At 41.6% G+C, this 15,550-nt stretch overlaps 2 protein-coding genes across 2 annotated transcripts in view; one reads left to right on the top strand and one right to left on the bottom strand.

Annotated features, from left to right (window-relative positions):
* Nucleotides 1–1,821: 1,821 nt before the first annotated feature.
* Nucleotides 1,822–15,550, bottom strand: part of LOC117282159 (odorant receptor 49b-like) — a 27,668-nt gene continuing 13,939 nt past the window's right edge. Inside the window, exons 2-4 of the mRNA XM_033750681.1 lie at nt 3,076–3,180; nt 2,822–2,977; nt 1,822–2,140 (exon numbers count right to left, since the gene is read on the bottom strand). Of these exons, the coding sequence (XP_033606572.1) occupies nt 2,084–2,140; nt 2,822–2,977; nt 3,076–3,180 (318 nt within the window). The 3' untranslated portion in view covers nt 1,822–2,083. The remainder of the gene's footprint in view (nt 2,141–2,821; nt 2,978–3,075; nt 3,181–15,550) is intronic.
* Nucleotides 12,494–15,519, top strand: LOC111862486 (neuropeptide CCHamide-1 receptor-like). Its single transcript, XM_023847952.2, has 2 exons — nt 12,494–12,651; nt 13,573–15,519. Exons 1-2 carry the CDS (start codon nt 12,580–12,582, stop codon nt 15,262–15,264), a joined length of 1,764 nt encoding a protein of 587 aa, XP_023703720.1. The 5' UTR covers nt 12,494–12,579; the 3' UTR covers nt 15,265–15,519.

Genomic DNA, 15,550 nt, shown 5'->3' with positions numbered 1-15,550 from the left:
CGAATTGTTTGAAACAGCGGGATTAATACATTCCCGCGGTAACAACCATAGAACACGTGAAATCGGGACCGACAGAAATCTACATACCTAATTACCGCTTTGAAGGGCCGGGCACCCTTGAAGAAGTGGGGCGCATGTAGCGCTCGGTAGATGAACGCCAAGGAAATGAAATAAGGGGAAATACCGTTAGGCTGTTCGGGAATAACAACCTTTAGAAGGGAGCAATGTCACGTGCTGTATGGCTTCCATCGCTGCGCAACGGTTGCAATGGGAACGCATACTTCAGCGTCATCGAACACATGGAAATCGTTGAGTTCCCACAGCGACGAATTGAATGCCAACAGACCGTTGCGTGGGAATATCCGTCAAAGCGGATGAAACCAAGCACTTCTACAAGGTGTTTTATGTCCATGATTTATTTAATCCGTCTTGCAGTGCATACACTCATTTATCTCCTTCTCTCCCTCTCCCTGCGAGGGAGAGGAGATAAATGAGTGTATGCACTGCAAGACGGATTAAATAAATCATGGACTTAAATCAGTGCAACAGGACGCTAAAATATAACAAAGGTGTTTTATATTGAGTAAGGATAGCATTTCCTAAGCAACGGATTGTTCGTTGCGTCCACCTTGATTCTGCGAGTCATAGGAGTCGAAAAGGGAAGTCTCAAATCTGAGACAGTAAATTAAGGTCCCGAGTCCCAAGGGACTCGGGCCCAAGAAAGACTGCGCTGGCAAGGACCAGCAGCGCACACAAAAGACAGACCCGTCCTCTCGTTAGAGAGGGCGCCCCACAAAAACAAGACCGAAACTGTCAAACAGTAATAAATATCTGGTCATGAGCCCCGCAATTACGTAACAGGGAACACCGCGGTTACTACAGAGCAATAAAGAACTCTCGGCAGCGTTCCCCAGCAACGCCTGTAAACACGACGTTACGCAACAGTGGTAGCTATCACGTATCTGTTTTCTGTGTTGTCAGTGCGGAAGCTACATAACGAGAGGATTACCAGAGTAATCTCGAGTACCAAGGGACTCGGACCCGAGAAATACTGCGCTGGCAAGGACCAGGAGCATATACAGAAGACAGACCCGTCCTGTCGTCAGAGAGGGCGCCCACAGAAACAAGACCGTAACTGTCAAACATTAATAAATATCTGGTCATGAGAGCCCAGGAGGGTGCTCGACACCAAGACTTACTTACTGACTGGCCGTCAGTCGCAATGTGACTTTGACTTTGACTTGAGTAACCAGTGAGTTGCAGTCCAGCATTCACCGGAGTGAGTTGAAGTCCATTGTTATTGTGTGTTATCGAGTGAATGTAAATGACTACAGGAGAACTATTTGTGATACTGCCGATGGCAGTAGTTGCGAGATTGTAAATTGTGTAATTGTGAGAGCGAATGTGCAGTAAATTCGCTAGATCCAATACGGCGTGAAGTTATTTGTCGCGTGACATATACCTAACAAGTGACAATATACCGTATATACTTACTTACTCGTGGAGCTGAGCCCTTCTGGAGGAACCCGAAGGTTCATTACCGTGTTCACAAGAGACCTCCATCGGTCCCTATCCTGAGCCAGATCAATCCAATCCATACCATCCCATCCTGTCTCTCTAAGATCTAGTTTAATATTGTCCACCCACTTGCACCTTGATCTTATCAGTGGTCTCTTTCCTTCTGTCTTTCCCATCAATATCCTATATGCATTCCTCTTCTCCGCATTCGTGCTACATGCCCTGCCAACCTCATCCTCCTTGACTTGGATGCACACAGTATAAAAGAAAAATTTAAAAATTGATGCCCACCTCTAAGAAAACACGACAAATATTAAAGGGTTAAGAATATTTAGGAAAAATTTTATATTTATTTATTCAGTGAACCAAAGTATATATACAAATAAACTCTGTGGCCAAGATTATTTATCTAAAATTAAAGTATGCGCTGTACATAATTACTACTAACCTACAAAGCAATAACACAACACTTAATAACAGTATGCATTTAAAGATTCCAGAGAAAAATATAACAAAAAATGCTAATTGGTAACTACGCCGTAGAACACGTGACATGTCCTGCTGGCTATTCGCGAGTCACTTCTCTGAGAATCGTGAAGTAAGAGTAAGCAGAGTTCAGAACCTGCAACAGACAGACAGGCGGCTTGCACTCTATGACATCAGTGAGCATACAGTAAACAAACAGACACTTCTCATCTACCGCCATTTCGACTTTACTCTTTAGAGCTAATGATCTCGTCAGTTATTCAATTCGTTGCTAGTAGCTTAGTTACTTAATCTGCAAGGCCGTGTCATAGCTCAGGCGGTTAGTCGCCAGCTTCCCACAGTGGCGGTCCGGGGTCGAGCCCTGGTCATATGTGGGATGTGTGATGGATAAAGTGGCACTCGGGCAGGTATTCTCCGAATACTTCGGTTTCCCCTGCCAGTTTTCATTCCACCGACTGCTCCACTTTCATCATCTAACATCCGGGAGTGGTACTATAGCCCATCAACCCTCAATACGGGTTTTGCCCTGTTATCTATTTATATATTTTCCCACTGCATATTTGCTATCCTCCAATAAAAGGAGAAGATCCTTAATCAAGGACCGTCTGCGTGTTTTGTGCGAGATGAAAACACCCTCTTATCGCCTGCTCTTCCTTCAGTGAAGTTTAATGTGCCCCATAATGTATGGTACAACGAAGACAGACAAAATCTACACTTCACTTACCTCACCTTATCTTCTTTGGAGGATAGCATTTAATTATACGTTTAATGATTTAGATAGCTCAGTTCTCTAATGCGCTGACAGAATGTTACAGACCTTTGTGAACAACTCTAGAGAGAGAGACCCAAACGGTCCGGCAGACAGACGGACTGGGCGCTGTGTCCTCATTACAATCAAGGGAATGTTCTTTTGGAACTTGGTAGATTCGTTATAGTACTCGGTTAAAAGAACAGCTGCTCCCACTTTTTCACTCTGTGGAGAGAAGTAGTAGTACTAGTTATGTTAGACTGACAGAGGTGGATAAACCGCCCGTCATCATTCCGAAAGTTCAGGCATGCGCATTTCGTTACCTGTACTTGAAGTTCGGTGGCAATCCAGCAGATCGTCCCAAACTCTATCAATACGTACCCAAGGAAGGAGATTGCTCTGATGGACTGAGCACTATCAGTGGAACTCTAGGTGAAAAGAAAAGATGCTTACGTTCATGAAAATTATGCGTATTTTGCAAGACCTTCCTATGTTAAAAACTAAAGAACTCACTCACTCACTCACTCACGGAGCTGAGCCCTCCTTGAGAAGCTGCGAAACTGTGCAGCTACTCAAGAACTTCCCAGCATTTTATGGAACCCGAAAGTTCATTACCGTATACACAAGAGCCCTCCACTGGTCACAGATTGCTCCAGTCCATACCACTCCATCCTACCTCTCTAAGATCAATTTTAATATTGTTCACCCACCTCTTTCCTTCAGGCTTTCCCACTAATATCCTAAATGCATTTCTCTTCGCTCCCATTCGTGCTACATACCCTTCCCATGAAGGTGTATGGTGGAGTAGATATCTCTACACTTTTAACCTCGGTGTTACATGGATATTGGTGACCAGCTTCACGGCCCTTCTCCTTTACCTTGGAAACCTGGGTGGACCCAAGAACTGATCCGGACGCTGTGAAGAGGAGAAACGTTCTCCTACTTGCAACTGAACTTCGATTCCCTTGTCGTCCACCCATTACTCTAATCATTATTCCGGATAAGTTATCGTTGCTCCTCAACAATGATACTAATAATCAGGTAATAGGAAATAGCAGTGTACAGTGTGTGGAGATCGAATATCTCAGTGACAAAGGCAGGAAGGCAGGCAAGCGAACCTAGGTTCTGCACTTACAGAGAGCAGAACCCCGATGAAGGCCAACAACACAGCAGTACACAGCAGCTGTACGAACATCACAGGCCTTACTGTCTCATCCAGGAGCTTGGAGTACCTGCAAGACAGCGCCGTCTTGACTTAAGACTTTTGAACAGCAGATCTAACGATGCATAAAAGGATTTCAGTTCTTGCATGAAAGTTCACAGGGAAAAAAGTTAGGAAATCTCAGGATTACTGGCTTTCTGGACCATGTCCATCGTCTGGTATTCTTAAGAAACATACATAACGTTTCGGACACTTGATTTGTTTCCATCCTCAGATGCGGGGTGGGAGACACCACCTCTGTTGGGTGCATTAGAAAAAGCTAACCCCATAACACATGTCAGTATAACTACGGATACGTGAACGCCTGGAAGGTAACGAGAAAACATATCATAAGAGTTAGGAAGTGCGTATACGCATGGCGTAAATATTCTCGGTCGCTTACTCAGTTAATTTATAAACCTACAGAATTTCAATTTGTGATTTCTTTAAAAAAAATTAGCATAAAGTATGTCTTCAAATTCTCTCTGAAATTTTTGTTCCAAATATTCTTCGCCCTGATAAAGGTAAAGGTGTCCCTGCGCTTAACTAATTAAGCACTACGTAATGAAGGCGTATGGGGGCGTGGATGTATAGATCCACATTTTCTTGACATCGACACTAATTGGAGGTGGGTGGTCAGCTTCACGCCCCTGTCGCTTTACCCCCGGTACCTACTAGATACGAGGCTGGGTGAGCCCAATTTGGAGAAGAGAAAATCCTTGACCCTACCGGGACTCGAACTCCGAACCCTCGGTGGTCCAGCCCGTAGCCAGTCGCTATACCGACTGCACTACCCCGGCTCCTTCGCCGTGATATGTAGGCTTATTTTGTCAGTTTCGGCTGAGACACGTGCAGAGCATATGTAATGTCCTCTTGTAAACTGTCCCATTACTTTCATTCGATTTTAACAAAAATTCGATTATGTCCACAGCAGTTAGTGTAACATCACGAGATTCTGTTCAGCGGTTCTAGAATGTGTAAGGGCTTAATGAACGTCCAAGAGTAACTCTGGGGCTTATTGATAAGATGCTCGGTGTTAATCTAACATTAGAACAAAAATGTATTTGAATGCTAGCGTAGTTAGTTGAGGCACTATGCTACAAGCCGGGAGGGCGCGAGTTCGAGTTACGATTCCTTCCAGCAGCATTATGGCCCTGAGTTCGACTCAGCCTCTAACAGAATTTTCTTCCTCTCTCCTTTATTGACAATCAGATTGTACAATCTATAAGCCAATGTGCTGATTGGTGTACAATTTAATAACTATTTATTGTACACTCTTCTGGCGTGTGCGGACTAAACATCCAGTGATGTTTTCTTCAGTTCGTTAGATCTGATGGCCAAATTCTTTTTGAGTCTTTGATTTTCATGAGGTTGTAATAGTGGCTGAAGAAGTGGGTTGGAGTGATTTTCTAGTTTGTTGAAGTACTTGGTGCTGTTTTCTCGGATGACTTCTGTTACGTAAGGAGTCTAACAGAAATAAGTACCAGGAATCATCCTGGGGGATATAGAGCGGCAGTCGCATAAGACTGACAACCTCACCGCCATCTGTGAGCCGACTGTCTAAGAGAATGTGAGAGCCTCGACGTCTCGCAACCCTATGGGCCTTCAAGGCCTGTTACAGGGATAGCTTTTTCTTTTTTTTACAAAATTAAGGACAGAAGGATACATCTGATTGATTGGGAAGTGTCAAGATGATATCTGGTGGCATGATGTCCGTACCTAATTTCATGGGGAATCAATAAATTAGCATCTATAATACTGACTAAATTAATGAACGGATGATCCAAACCAGCTCCGCAACAGGGCCTCGAGTAAGGAGACACGTGAAAATACAGTTATATTCAGTATTCATTCATTCATTCATCGAATGGCTCTACAGCCCTCTGTTGAGCCCTGACCTCTTCTTCAGTTTCGTAATCTTTTTTACACACAGGGTAGAACCCCTTGGACGTTTAATCAGCCCGTCGCAAGGTCGCTCCCTACACACACAATAAAAACACAGATATCCATGTCTTGAGGGGGATTCGAACCCACGATCCCAGCGTTCAAGCGAGAAAAGGAAGTTCATGCCTTAGACCGCACGGCCATTGTGATCGGCCATTAACAGTATTACATACTCGTATTCTGTAATTAATGTCATGCTTCTGGAACTGTTCCAGGAAACTCACTCCAGAAGCGTCTGATGATGCTTAATGCACTGGTTCAAGTACGAAAGCATCCCTTCGTGGAACAACGAGGCCTGGTCCTGGTACCTTTCAAAATCATTGGTACAAAATGGTGATATGTTGGTATTTCTGAATGGTTGAATCTCAGGACTATGAGGAAGACCAATGTCTTCGAAGGTGACATCCGTTGTAAGTCTAGCAAGACAATCAGAACATAAGAACGACATTATCAGCTAGAGATTCACAAAGGCATCTGTATTTGGTGTGTTCAAAATGTATATAATAAAGAATAAGTAAGCATTCAAAATGAGTTCAGAGATCCTGCGAACATGGCTCGGAAAATGCTTCAGTAGTGTTCGGATAGAGGCAGTATTCATCTGCGCGTTTCGTATCCATAGAAGTCACAAGGAATTTTCCAAAGCCGGAAGAAGGAGAGAAAATTTGCTTACGAAATTATTCCTTGCTAGTTACTGGTCGTCTTACACGCATTTTGGTTTTTAAAACCTTTAAAATTTTAAATTTCAGATCTCATCTACATCACTGGCGTATACACATGTCTCGACCAACATGGGTTTAAATTTACAATTTTTAGAGGTTTTAAAATTCAAGTTGCATGTAAGATGGCTACTGATAACTAAAAAGGAATAAATAAGTGATACGCAACACGACGCTAAGATACAATTTCGTTGCTTACGAACTTACATCTAAGCATTTGAAGACTCATTTTCGAAGTAATCATAAGAGTATTAAGGATAAAAGGAAAAATATTTAAAAATAATTTCAACTTTTGGAATTAAAATTTCATAATTTTCCTTCTACTTTTTTTTTTTATTCTTCCAAAAAAATCCCGGGGAGGAGACGTCTGGTTTCCTTCCCTTCATGTAAGTGTCCATATTCATCATCATCATCATCATCATCATCATCATCATCAGTAATCTGTCAGACGAGAGGTCCACAGTCTCTTCCAAAACAGTTCCTCCACTTAAAGCGATCTATACCCATATTCATATGAATAATTAATTCAAATGAATTAAATACTTTTTAAAATATTTGCCACTTGGCGTTTATATTAAATTTTACTGCAGCCGCTTTCCAATCCCTCCGTTCTGCTTCACTGTAACTTAATTCATTTTTCCTCTCAAAAAAGGCACACTGCATGAAGGAATGGTACATAAAGTAAGCTTTAACCCTTATTAGTAACTAACGCCTTGAAGCAAAATCCTTCTTCAGAGGCGAACAGTCATTTGAAGAATTTCCCAGCAATTTATGGAAGCCGCAGTTTCAATACCATGTTCACAAGAGCCTGCCATTGGTCCCTATCCTGAGCCAGATAAATCCTGCCCACATCCTCATATCCTGTTTCTTTAAGATTGTCTATCTATGGCTTTACAGTCCTTTGCTGAACACTGGCAGCTTTTTCAGTTTCTTCATCTTTTACAGAGTCGGTAGGACTCCTTGGACGGGGGATCAGCCCGTCGCAAAGTCGCTACCTTCACAGAATAAACGCACACAGACATCCATGACTGGAGTGGGATTCGAACCCACGATCCCAGTGCTCGAGCGAGCGAAGACAGTTCATGCCTTAGACTACTCGGCCACTGTGATCGGCTTCTTTAAGGGCTATGACACACGGAGCGGTTTTTGCAGACTCGGCGCGTAGTTCTGTTGCATTAGAAGGGATAAAACATACAAGGCGGTGTCGTCTTCTGGCGGTGCAGCGAGCGGTTTGAAGACTTGCTCCATAGATTGAATACATTCTCAGCACTTCCCGCCTAGTCGGCGTGCAGCATCGTGTGCTGTCACAAGGCTGCGGCCGACACGGCTCAACCGCTCCGTCTGTCATCGTCCTAAGATCTATTTTGATATATTTCCATCTATTACTGCTTTTCTAGAGGGGTCTTCTTTGTTCTAAGACTATAAATGCACTTCCTAGCCACACCGCGCCTGTCATACGATCCGATTTCTGCACACTCCTCCCTTTCCTTGCTCATATCAAGCAAAGAGGCCAAATCTTGAAGCGTCTTGCTGTGCACGTTCCTTCCGCCTCCTACACCCCCATCCTTCTTATGTCCACATATCCCAGAAGAAATTGTATCGAAATAAAACTACCCTTGGTCCTCCAGTATAACCTCTACAATATCATATTTAATAAAAATAATTTCAGTAATTTCTGAAATGAAACGTGCAGACTACATTCGGTGTCACGTAAACTTTCCCAGCTCTGTATCAACCGAGCATTTTTCCTGAATTTAATGTCTAGAAATTTCCCAATCATCTTTTTTTTTATTGCTAATGGGGTGGGACTAAGTCCCTTGTACTGCGGCCACTTCTGGCCTATTGTACCAGCCCCAGATGATAGGTGAGGGTGATTGTGGAGCAATTGGTGGAATGAAGATTGGCAGGGGAAACCGAAGTACTCGGAGAAAACTTGCCCCAGCGCCACTTTGTCCACCACAAATCCCAGTTGACCATACCCGGGATCGAACCCGAGCCGCCGCGGTGGGAAGCCAGCGACCAACTTCCCAGACACTTATGGCATATCATTTAAAGACATAAGATATGAAATAAGTTTTCCATAGAAATCTTTCAATTAACCAGTTCCCAACGACACGATTAATTAACACTGCAGTCTTCGCTCGTGGGCACAAATAAACAACAAACAGTTCATCAAACTGTTTACCTGTTTTCGGGATGGGAATCTTGTGTAGTCTCCGAAAGTTCAGTCTTAGTGCCATAAATATCTGAAAGATAAAGTCAATGAAATATATTCCACCATGTTGTTTCACGGACGGAGCAAAAGCACAGGTGGGCTAACTGGCTTGTGTGTACAGCAACGACCAAAATATGGTCTATAAAAACGAAAGACCTAAGCGCCGGAGTGCTAGATTAACTGAATTCGAAATTTGCAGCCTACCATAACAAAACTTGCGTGTTTTTTTAAGATCTATGGCGCTTATGTCGCTTTCTCCTCAGATGTTCGCGTGGTCTCCATGTTAGAAATATTTGGGGAGGGGATATAGCGGTTATGTGTGCTTCATTTGCACGGTATTCATGTTAGTTTCCGTGATAATCGGTCTTTGTTTCAACAGTTATTATGAAGTCAGGAGCAGAGAGACATGATGATAGCATAAGCCATATAGCAAGCTAAAGGAACTCTCACCAAACAGTCATCTCTCTCTTTCCTGTTGCTCCCACTATGGAGCTTCGGGCATCCGTGAAACGCTTTGTTTCACTTCAGTTTCTAAATCCTAAGAGAGTCGGTAGGACGCCTTGAAAGGGGGATCAGCCCGTCGTAAGGCGGCTACCTACACAAATAAAGAATAAACGCAGAAGAACATTCATGCCTGGAGTGGGATTCGAACCCATGATCCCATTGTTCGAGCGAAATAAGACAGTTCATGCCTTACACCGCACGGTCACTGTGATCGCTCTGTATACAGCAATCAAACTTTCGTCCATCCGCTCCGAAGTTTACTTCCAAATGGCGCGTTGTATAAACATGATAAATATATAGAGATATTCCTCTACAAAAGTTAACCGTTGGAAAACTTTGCCGTTACATGCATGAGTTCGAGTGCAAGTCAATTTTCTGACCCATTTTTTCTCCATAGGAAAAACATTTGGGACCGTAAAGCTATTAGGTATATAACCTCAATGTGTTCTACGGCAACGAAACCTAGACGTTAAAAGTAACCCCCTTAGACAACACAGATATAATGCAGTGTAGACCGGTGAAATTCAACAGACGTATCGGAGGAACTTGTCTCCTCCATCTTCGGTTCCTAAGTGAAAGCCAAGCAAGAAACCAGCAAGCAGAGTTTACTTGCTGTCTCCTTTATGTTGGTTTCTTGCGTGGCTTACTGTTCGACTTTGAAGACAGAGACGCAATGTTACTCAGAAACGTCGGCTGGCTTACGCCTAACTACACTATGTTATATCCCAGAAGACAGAAACCTTCATACATGTGTAGTCACCTCGGTGCAAACCTTAGGTCTAACAACAACAAAAATTGTTTCTCAAGTTTCATAGCAGATTTTTCTGCAGGGCTATGCTACTATAATCGAATTCTGATAATATTCACTTACCAGCTGTTAATGGCGAGGCATTGCCGTTTCCATGGTTACTAAACATTTCTGTAACATTCATCCGAACCTGCTGTAACGCATTAGCAAGGACGGCGAACTGTGCCGTAGTATAGATTATCAGTGCCAGAAATGTTATATTCATTACAGTAACACACGCAAAATATACCGTCATGGCCAGCAGTTCATAGGCCGTAACCAGCTCATAGTACGGTGTCTCTATGGCCTGAAACGGCAACCATTCCTTCATCACTGATTGCCTCCGGAGTGTTATTTGTTCGCCGAATATTGTAGAATTTGACCTTACATCAAGTTTAGGACGTGGTGAAGTATTGAAATATATAGATGAAGTAGTCAATGCATATGAAATCCACACGTATTTTGCTAGCCTTTTTGTCAGATGCATGTAAGATCCCAGTAAAGACAATTCTGTGTTCGTATGAGGTGCTTGATGCACGAAATAGTTTCTTTCGAGAGAGTTAAAGAGGGAGATAAATTTCGTGTGATACACGATCATTGTTCCTAACTTCATGATGTTTTTCATGTGAGCTATCAGAAAAATAAATCCATCTCCCACATCTTGAGGCCTATCACGCAGAATATACATCTCTATCACAGTGCATATGAAATGCTGGGCGTGCAGAAATACAGTAACACACTGGAGCATGAAGTACAGTGACTTCTCCCAACGAGTCGACAAGCGAGAATAATCTATTAAAATGCCAAAAAGACTCAATAGTTTTAAGTTAAATCTCAGAATATTTAATTTTCTGAGTTCGTTTGGTAACCCCAGACGATCTATTCCGTCTGAGTTCATATCTTTATTCATAAATTCTTTCTGCTTACGACAATGTAACAAAGCTTTCTTCTTTAAACTCAAGTTTTAAAGCAATAAATAAATTTTATGTTACAAAACACAGTAGCGTTCTACGGTGTTCGGATTATTAGGATTTTGTAAATATACTATTACAATTTATATATGGAGTATAAAAGATTATAAAAACAAAAAAGAGGTAATCTTCTCTTGTAATCCACGCTATTATATTCCTTGATATTAATCCAAAAATGTTATATTATTTCAATCCTGTACATATATGTGTATTCCTGCAGACAGGTAAACCACTCCGTAAGAAAATGTTGCGGTTTGCAGTACAAACGTTGAATATCTACTGCTGAACTGAAAGAAAATTGACCCAACATGTTTTTCATTGATTTCGTGTGAAAGTATTTCACATTCTTTTTTTAAATCCCATATAAATTGTTCCTGCAGATTAGTAGACCTACATATAATTTTCCGTTAAAAATTTTCGATATTCTAGTGTAATTTTAAGACAATTTAATTCACATTTAAACAATTTCAGGAAATGTTTCCTGGTAACCAGCAGACAGGACAATGCTACGAAAATGTAGACTCTATACGTGATGTCTGTATTGCATTTAGACAAGTATATTTCCTTTAGAATAATTTATATCACGTAAATATAATGACAGGCCGCAAGTTGAGGGAAACTGCCTCAAATTATTGTTAATAGAAACGTTATAGACCTTTCCACATGCGTGGGACACCTACAGAAATTAAAGTGCTTCTATGTTATTACAGTTTTTTTCATAAATAAAACAAGAATCAGCAGAGAACAAATGGGAAAAAAATTATTTGAAGACGGAATTAATGATGGGATAATGACAACTTCTTATTATCTCTCTACGTCATATTTGGGTCGGATTTCGAGGAAAATAATATAAAGTGGAGGAGAGAAAGGATCAAATAAGAGACAGAGTAAAAGAAATGCGGGTGATATGGTGATTTCTGAATTGTGAAGATTACCGGTAGCTCTGGCTACTTGTACCTAAAGGGCCGTGTGTATAAACGATCAATAAATCCCATATACAACCCAAAACCCAATCGATAGTCACCCCAACATGTGACAATATCTTCCCCTGCCGAGTACCGAAGCCTTGTGCTCTAGCATGAAGCCAACGATTTTACTCGTTTGCATATGCATTTGTGTCTTGTGCCTGCCACGTGATATTAAGATTTGGGTTATAAATGGGTCTGAGTAACTATGTATTTATTGTGAGACATCCCCTACAAATTACGAACTGGGACTTCAGCACAAAATGTTTTAAAGTCTTTTTTCTGTATATGAATCAGATCCAGTTCTAAGTAATATTCCACCGATATAATATCATGCCACTTCCTGTAGTGGAGTATAAGGAACATCCTCAATGCTAACGTCAACGCTACTGTGACGCCAGCAACAAAATTGCCACAGTTTCCTGCAGAAATCCTGGAACGAACGCTATAACACTACGTTCTCATTATAGTGAAATTAAGTTAAATGACTTATTCATTCGCTCCGAATTCTGAGGAAGAGGTGCATGTCTCTTGTGCGTTTGGCTTCCAGCAAACCTACTTCAGGATTCAAATATAAAGTATACTCATTATTCAAGGTAAGATTGTGTGCCTATGACCGTTTAAAACACTGACCTGCAAATTCTTCTGATAATGAACAAGTAAAATATTAATGAAAACATAAAACTAACCGTCATACAAAGAATTATGTCTTCTGTGATATAATGCTGTGTAGAGCGTTGAAAGTAAACCGAAGTTTCGGAGGAATATAGTGCCGTCATCTTCAGGGTCGAATAAGATGAGTAAGAAATCAGCGTGAAACCAGGTGGCTCTGCTTGGTTTGTTGTTCGGATTATTTTTCGATCCTGAAGATGGAAGCGACATGTTCCTCCGAAATGTCGTTAATTTTCAAAGGACTACACGGTGTTTCATCCCAGATGATATAACTCTTCATAACCACCGCTGTGAGAATCTCCAAGTTCTACAAATGCCACACTAACCCTTTGGTTTTGTATTTCCTATTGCTATAGACTGGGGGCACGCGGTAGGGTAGTTGGTTGATGGGCTATGCTACAAGCCGGAAGGTCGCGGGTTCAAGTCCTGCTGAGGTCATCAACTGCTCCCAATTCATTAATAATAATAACATGGACGGTACATACTCACGAAACTGACAGCGTCATTAAGTAAAAGTAAAAAAAAGTAAAGCCATCCCTGTAACGGGCAGTGAAGGCCCATTGAGTTGTGAGATGTTGAGGTTCCCACATTATCTAGACAACCGGCTCATAGATGGCGGTAAGGCTGTCAGCCTTAAGCGCCGGCCGCCCTTTACTCCCAAGAATATTCCTGGTACTCATTCCTGTTAGAGGCTGAGTCGACCCCAGGACCACAGTGCGGCCGGAAGGATTAGGTCAACTGAAAAAACCAATGATGTCATCAGAACTTGAACTCGCGACCTTCCGGCTTGTAGCACAGTGCAGTAGCGACCTTAAAAAGTTACGATGGCGTTTGTATTATTACAGATGCGTCTCCAATCCTCGCTTCTTTTGGCTGCGGCTCTGGTGTCTTGCGTAGGGACAGAGAACAGTGTCCACTCTGAAGATGTGAATGGCAAAGAATATGCGTCCAGACGTTTCGGTGAATTGGGTACCATCAACAAGAAGCTTAATAAGAAGCTTGAAAATGCTTCAGTAGAAATTGATGGATTCTTAGTCAATCGTAACGAATCATCAGCTCACAGAACGATAGAAATAATTAAGGAGTACATAAGCAGCAGGGAAGAGTTTATAGAGCAAATACTTATCCTAAAGACCAACGCCCCGCATTTGAGAAATTTATCCTTCCTCGACGAATCCAGGTGGAATAAGGAGTTAAATCAGACAAAGAAGGAGTTGTCGAAGCTTGAACAGGTTCTGAAATTGTACCAGATGTTACTTAAGTTAAACGAGACGAGTGAAATAGCCAATGACGTAATAAAACTATTTAAATTGGAGGGAAAGGGGCGACATCTAGAGAGCGCAATTAAGTTAACGGAGGAATTAGTACAGGAAATAACATCCTTCATTCAAGAAGTATCTGTTGTCCAGAATTTCATAATATCCCAAAATTTGACAGAGGTCATTACAAGTATATGGATTGAACAGCTCTTAGACATACAATACCTGGAAAATCTTCTGAAAAACAAAACTGAGGATTTACGTGCACTTCAGAGAACAAAAATTCCAGTAGTAATCAACATATATATCCGACCTTCTCTGTTTGTGTTCATTTTTGTGGTAGGACTGGCAGAAAATGGTGTACTCATTACCATTTTCGCCCGTTACCACAAAATTCGCAAATACAGAAATATGATTATCCTTAACCTGTCAATCGCTGACACATTATCTCTTATTATCAATTTGCCTGTGACGCAACTGTATGAATCAGTGTCGTCATGGAATGTGAGTCCAGTTACTGCCCAGATCTTCATGTTTTGTCGGTTCCTTTGCTTTGGGCTCAGCGTTTTCTCAGCATCTGCTCTCTGCTTACAGCGCTTCTCAACAACCCTCAAACTTTCGGTTCGCAGTGGATTCATTATCCGACAATCTACGAAACACGATTCTATTATTCTGATTTCAGCAGTTTGGATGCTGTCTATCGCCTTCGCTATACCCCATAGTCTGTATGGCTGTATTTACTTCGAGGAGTGTTTCAACACAAATGTGGAACTAAATTCCAAAATAGCAAATGATTTGTTCTTAATCGATCTGATTGGCCTCTCTCTTATTCCTGTCGTAGTCATCACGATACTTTACTGGTTCACTGTTCGTCACCTGAAACGCAGAGCACTCAGACTTCCAGCAGACTTGCCTGAACATCAAAAAGCATACCAAAGAAAAATACTGTCAAGAAGCAAGAACATCATGACACTAACCCCAATTGTTTTTGCTGTCACTTCTTTGCCCTATTATTTTTACGTAACTATAGATTCTTTCATGGGCAGCGACATAAATTCTCTTTCGTACACAATCATTAAAGGAGCCCTATACTGCCTGATTTTTGTGAACTGCAGTTTCAATCCTGCTGCCCTATATTTCACGAGCGGAACTTTTAGACGTTATGTCAGAATGCATTTCTTCTGGTGCAGACGAAAGACAGACAAACGTATCAAACAAAAACAAACACAGCGAGTCTTACCCGGTGAGGAAGACAATACAATGGACACTGCTCTTTGAAGCACAACATTTCTGACACGAATATATCGACAAGTCTACATTTGTTCCCGCAATATTCATCTTAGATACTAAAAGCCAAATTCTGAGTGTCAGAACTTTGTGTCTCGGCACATCACAACTACAAGACGTTTGGATTTCGTGCTATGCAAAATTAGAATTCTCTTTCAAATTCGTAATTATTTAGTACAAATCTATTAAAGAGACATGTACAGCAGGCATCAGGAGGCGTAAGAAGAAATTTAATAGCCTATTTTAAAGTACCTTTTCTACATTTGCGAGAGGAACC

The sequence above is a fragment of the Cryptotermes secundus genome, unplaced genomic scaffold, assembly GCF_002891405.2.
Source record: "Cryptotermes secundus unplaced genomic scaffold, Csec_1.0 scaffold816, whole genome shotgun sequence".
Classification (NCBI taxonomy): Eukaryota; Metazoa; Arthropoda; class Insecta; order Blattodea; family Kalotermitidae; genus Cryptotermes; species Cryptotermes secundus.
Note: the sequence above shows the minus strand (reverse complement) of the source record. Positions and strands in the feature narration are given on the sequence as shown.

What these genes read in the sequence shown, in the direction of transcription:
- LOC111862486 (XM_023847952.2), top strand. Translation starts at nt 12,580, where the DNA reads ATGTCTCTTGTGCGTTTGGCTTCCAGCAAACCTACTTCAGGATTCAAA. An exon ending in AAGTATACTCATTATTCAAG is followed by an intron (nt 12,652 to 13,572) that starts GTAAGATTGTGT and finishes GTATTATTACAG; the next exon opens with ATGCGTCTCCAATCCTCGCT.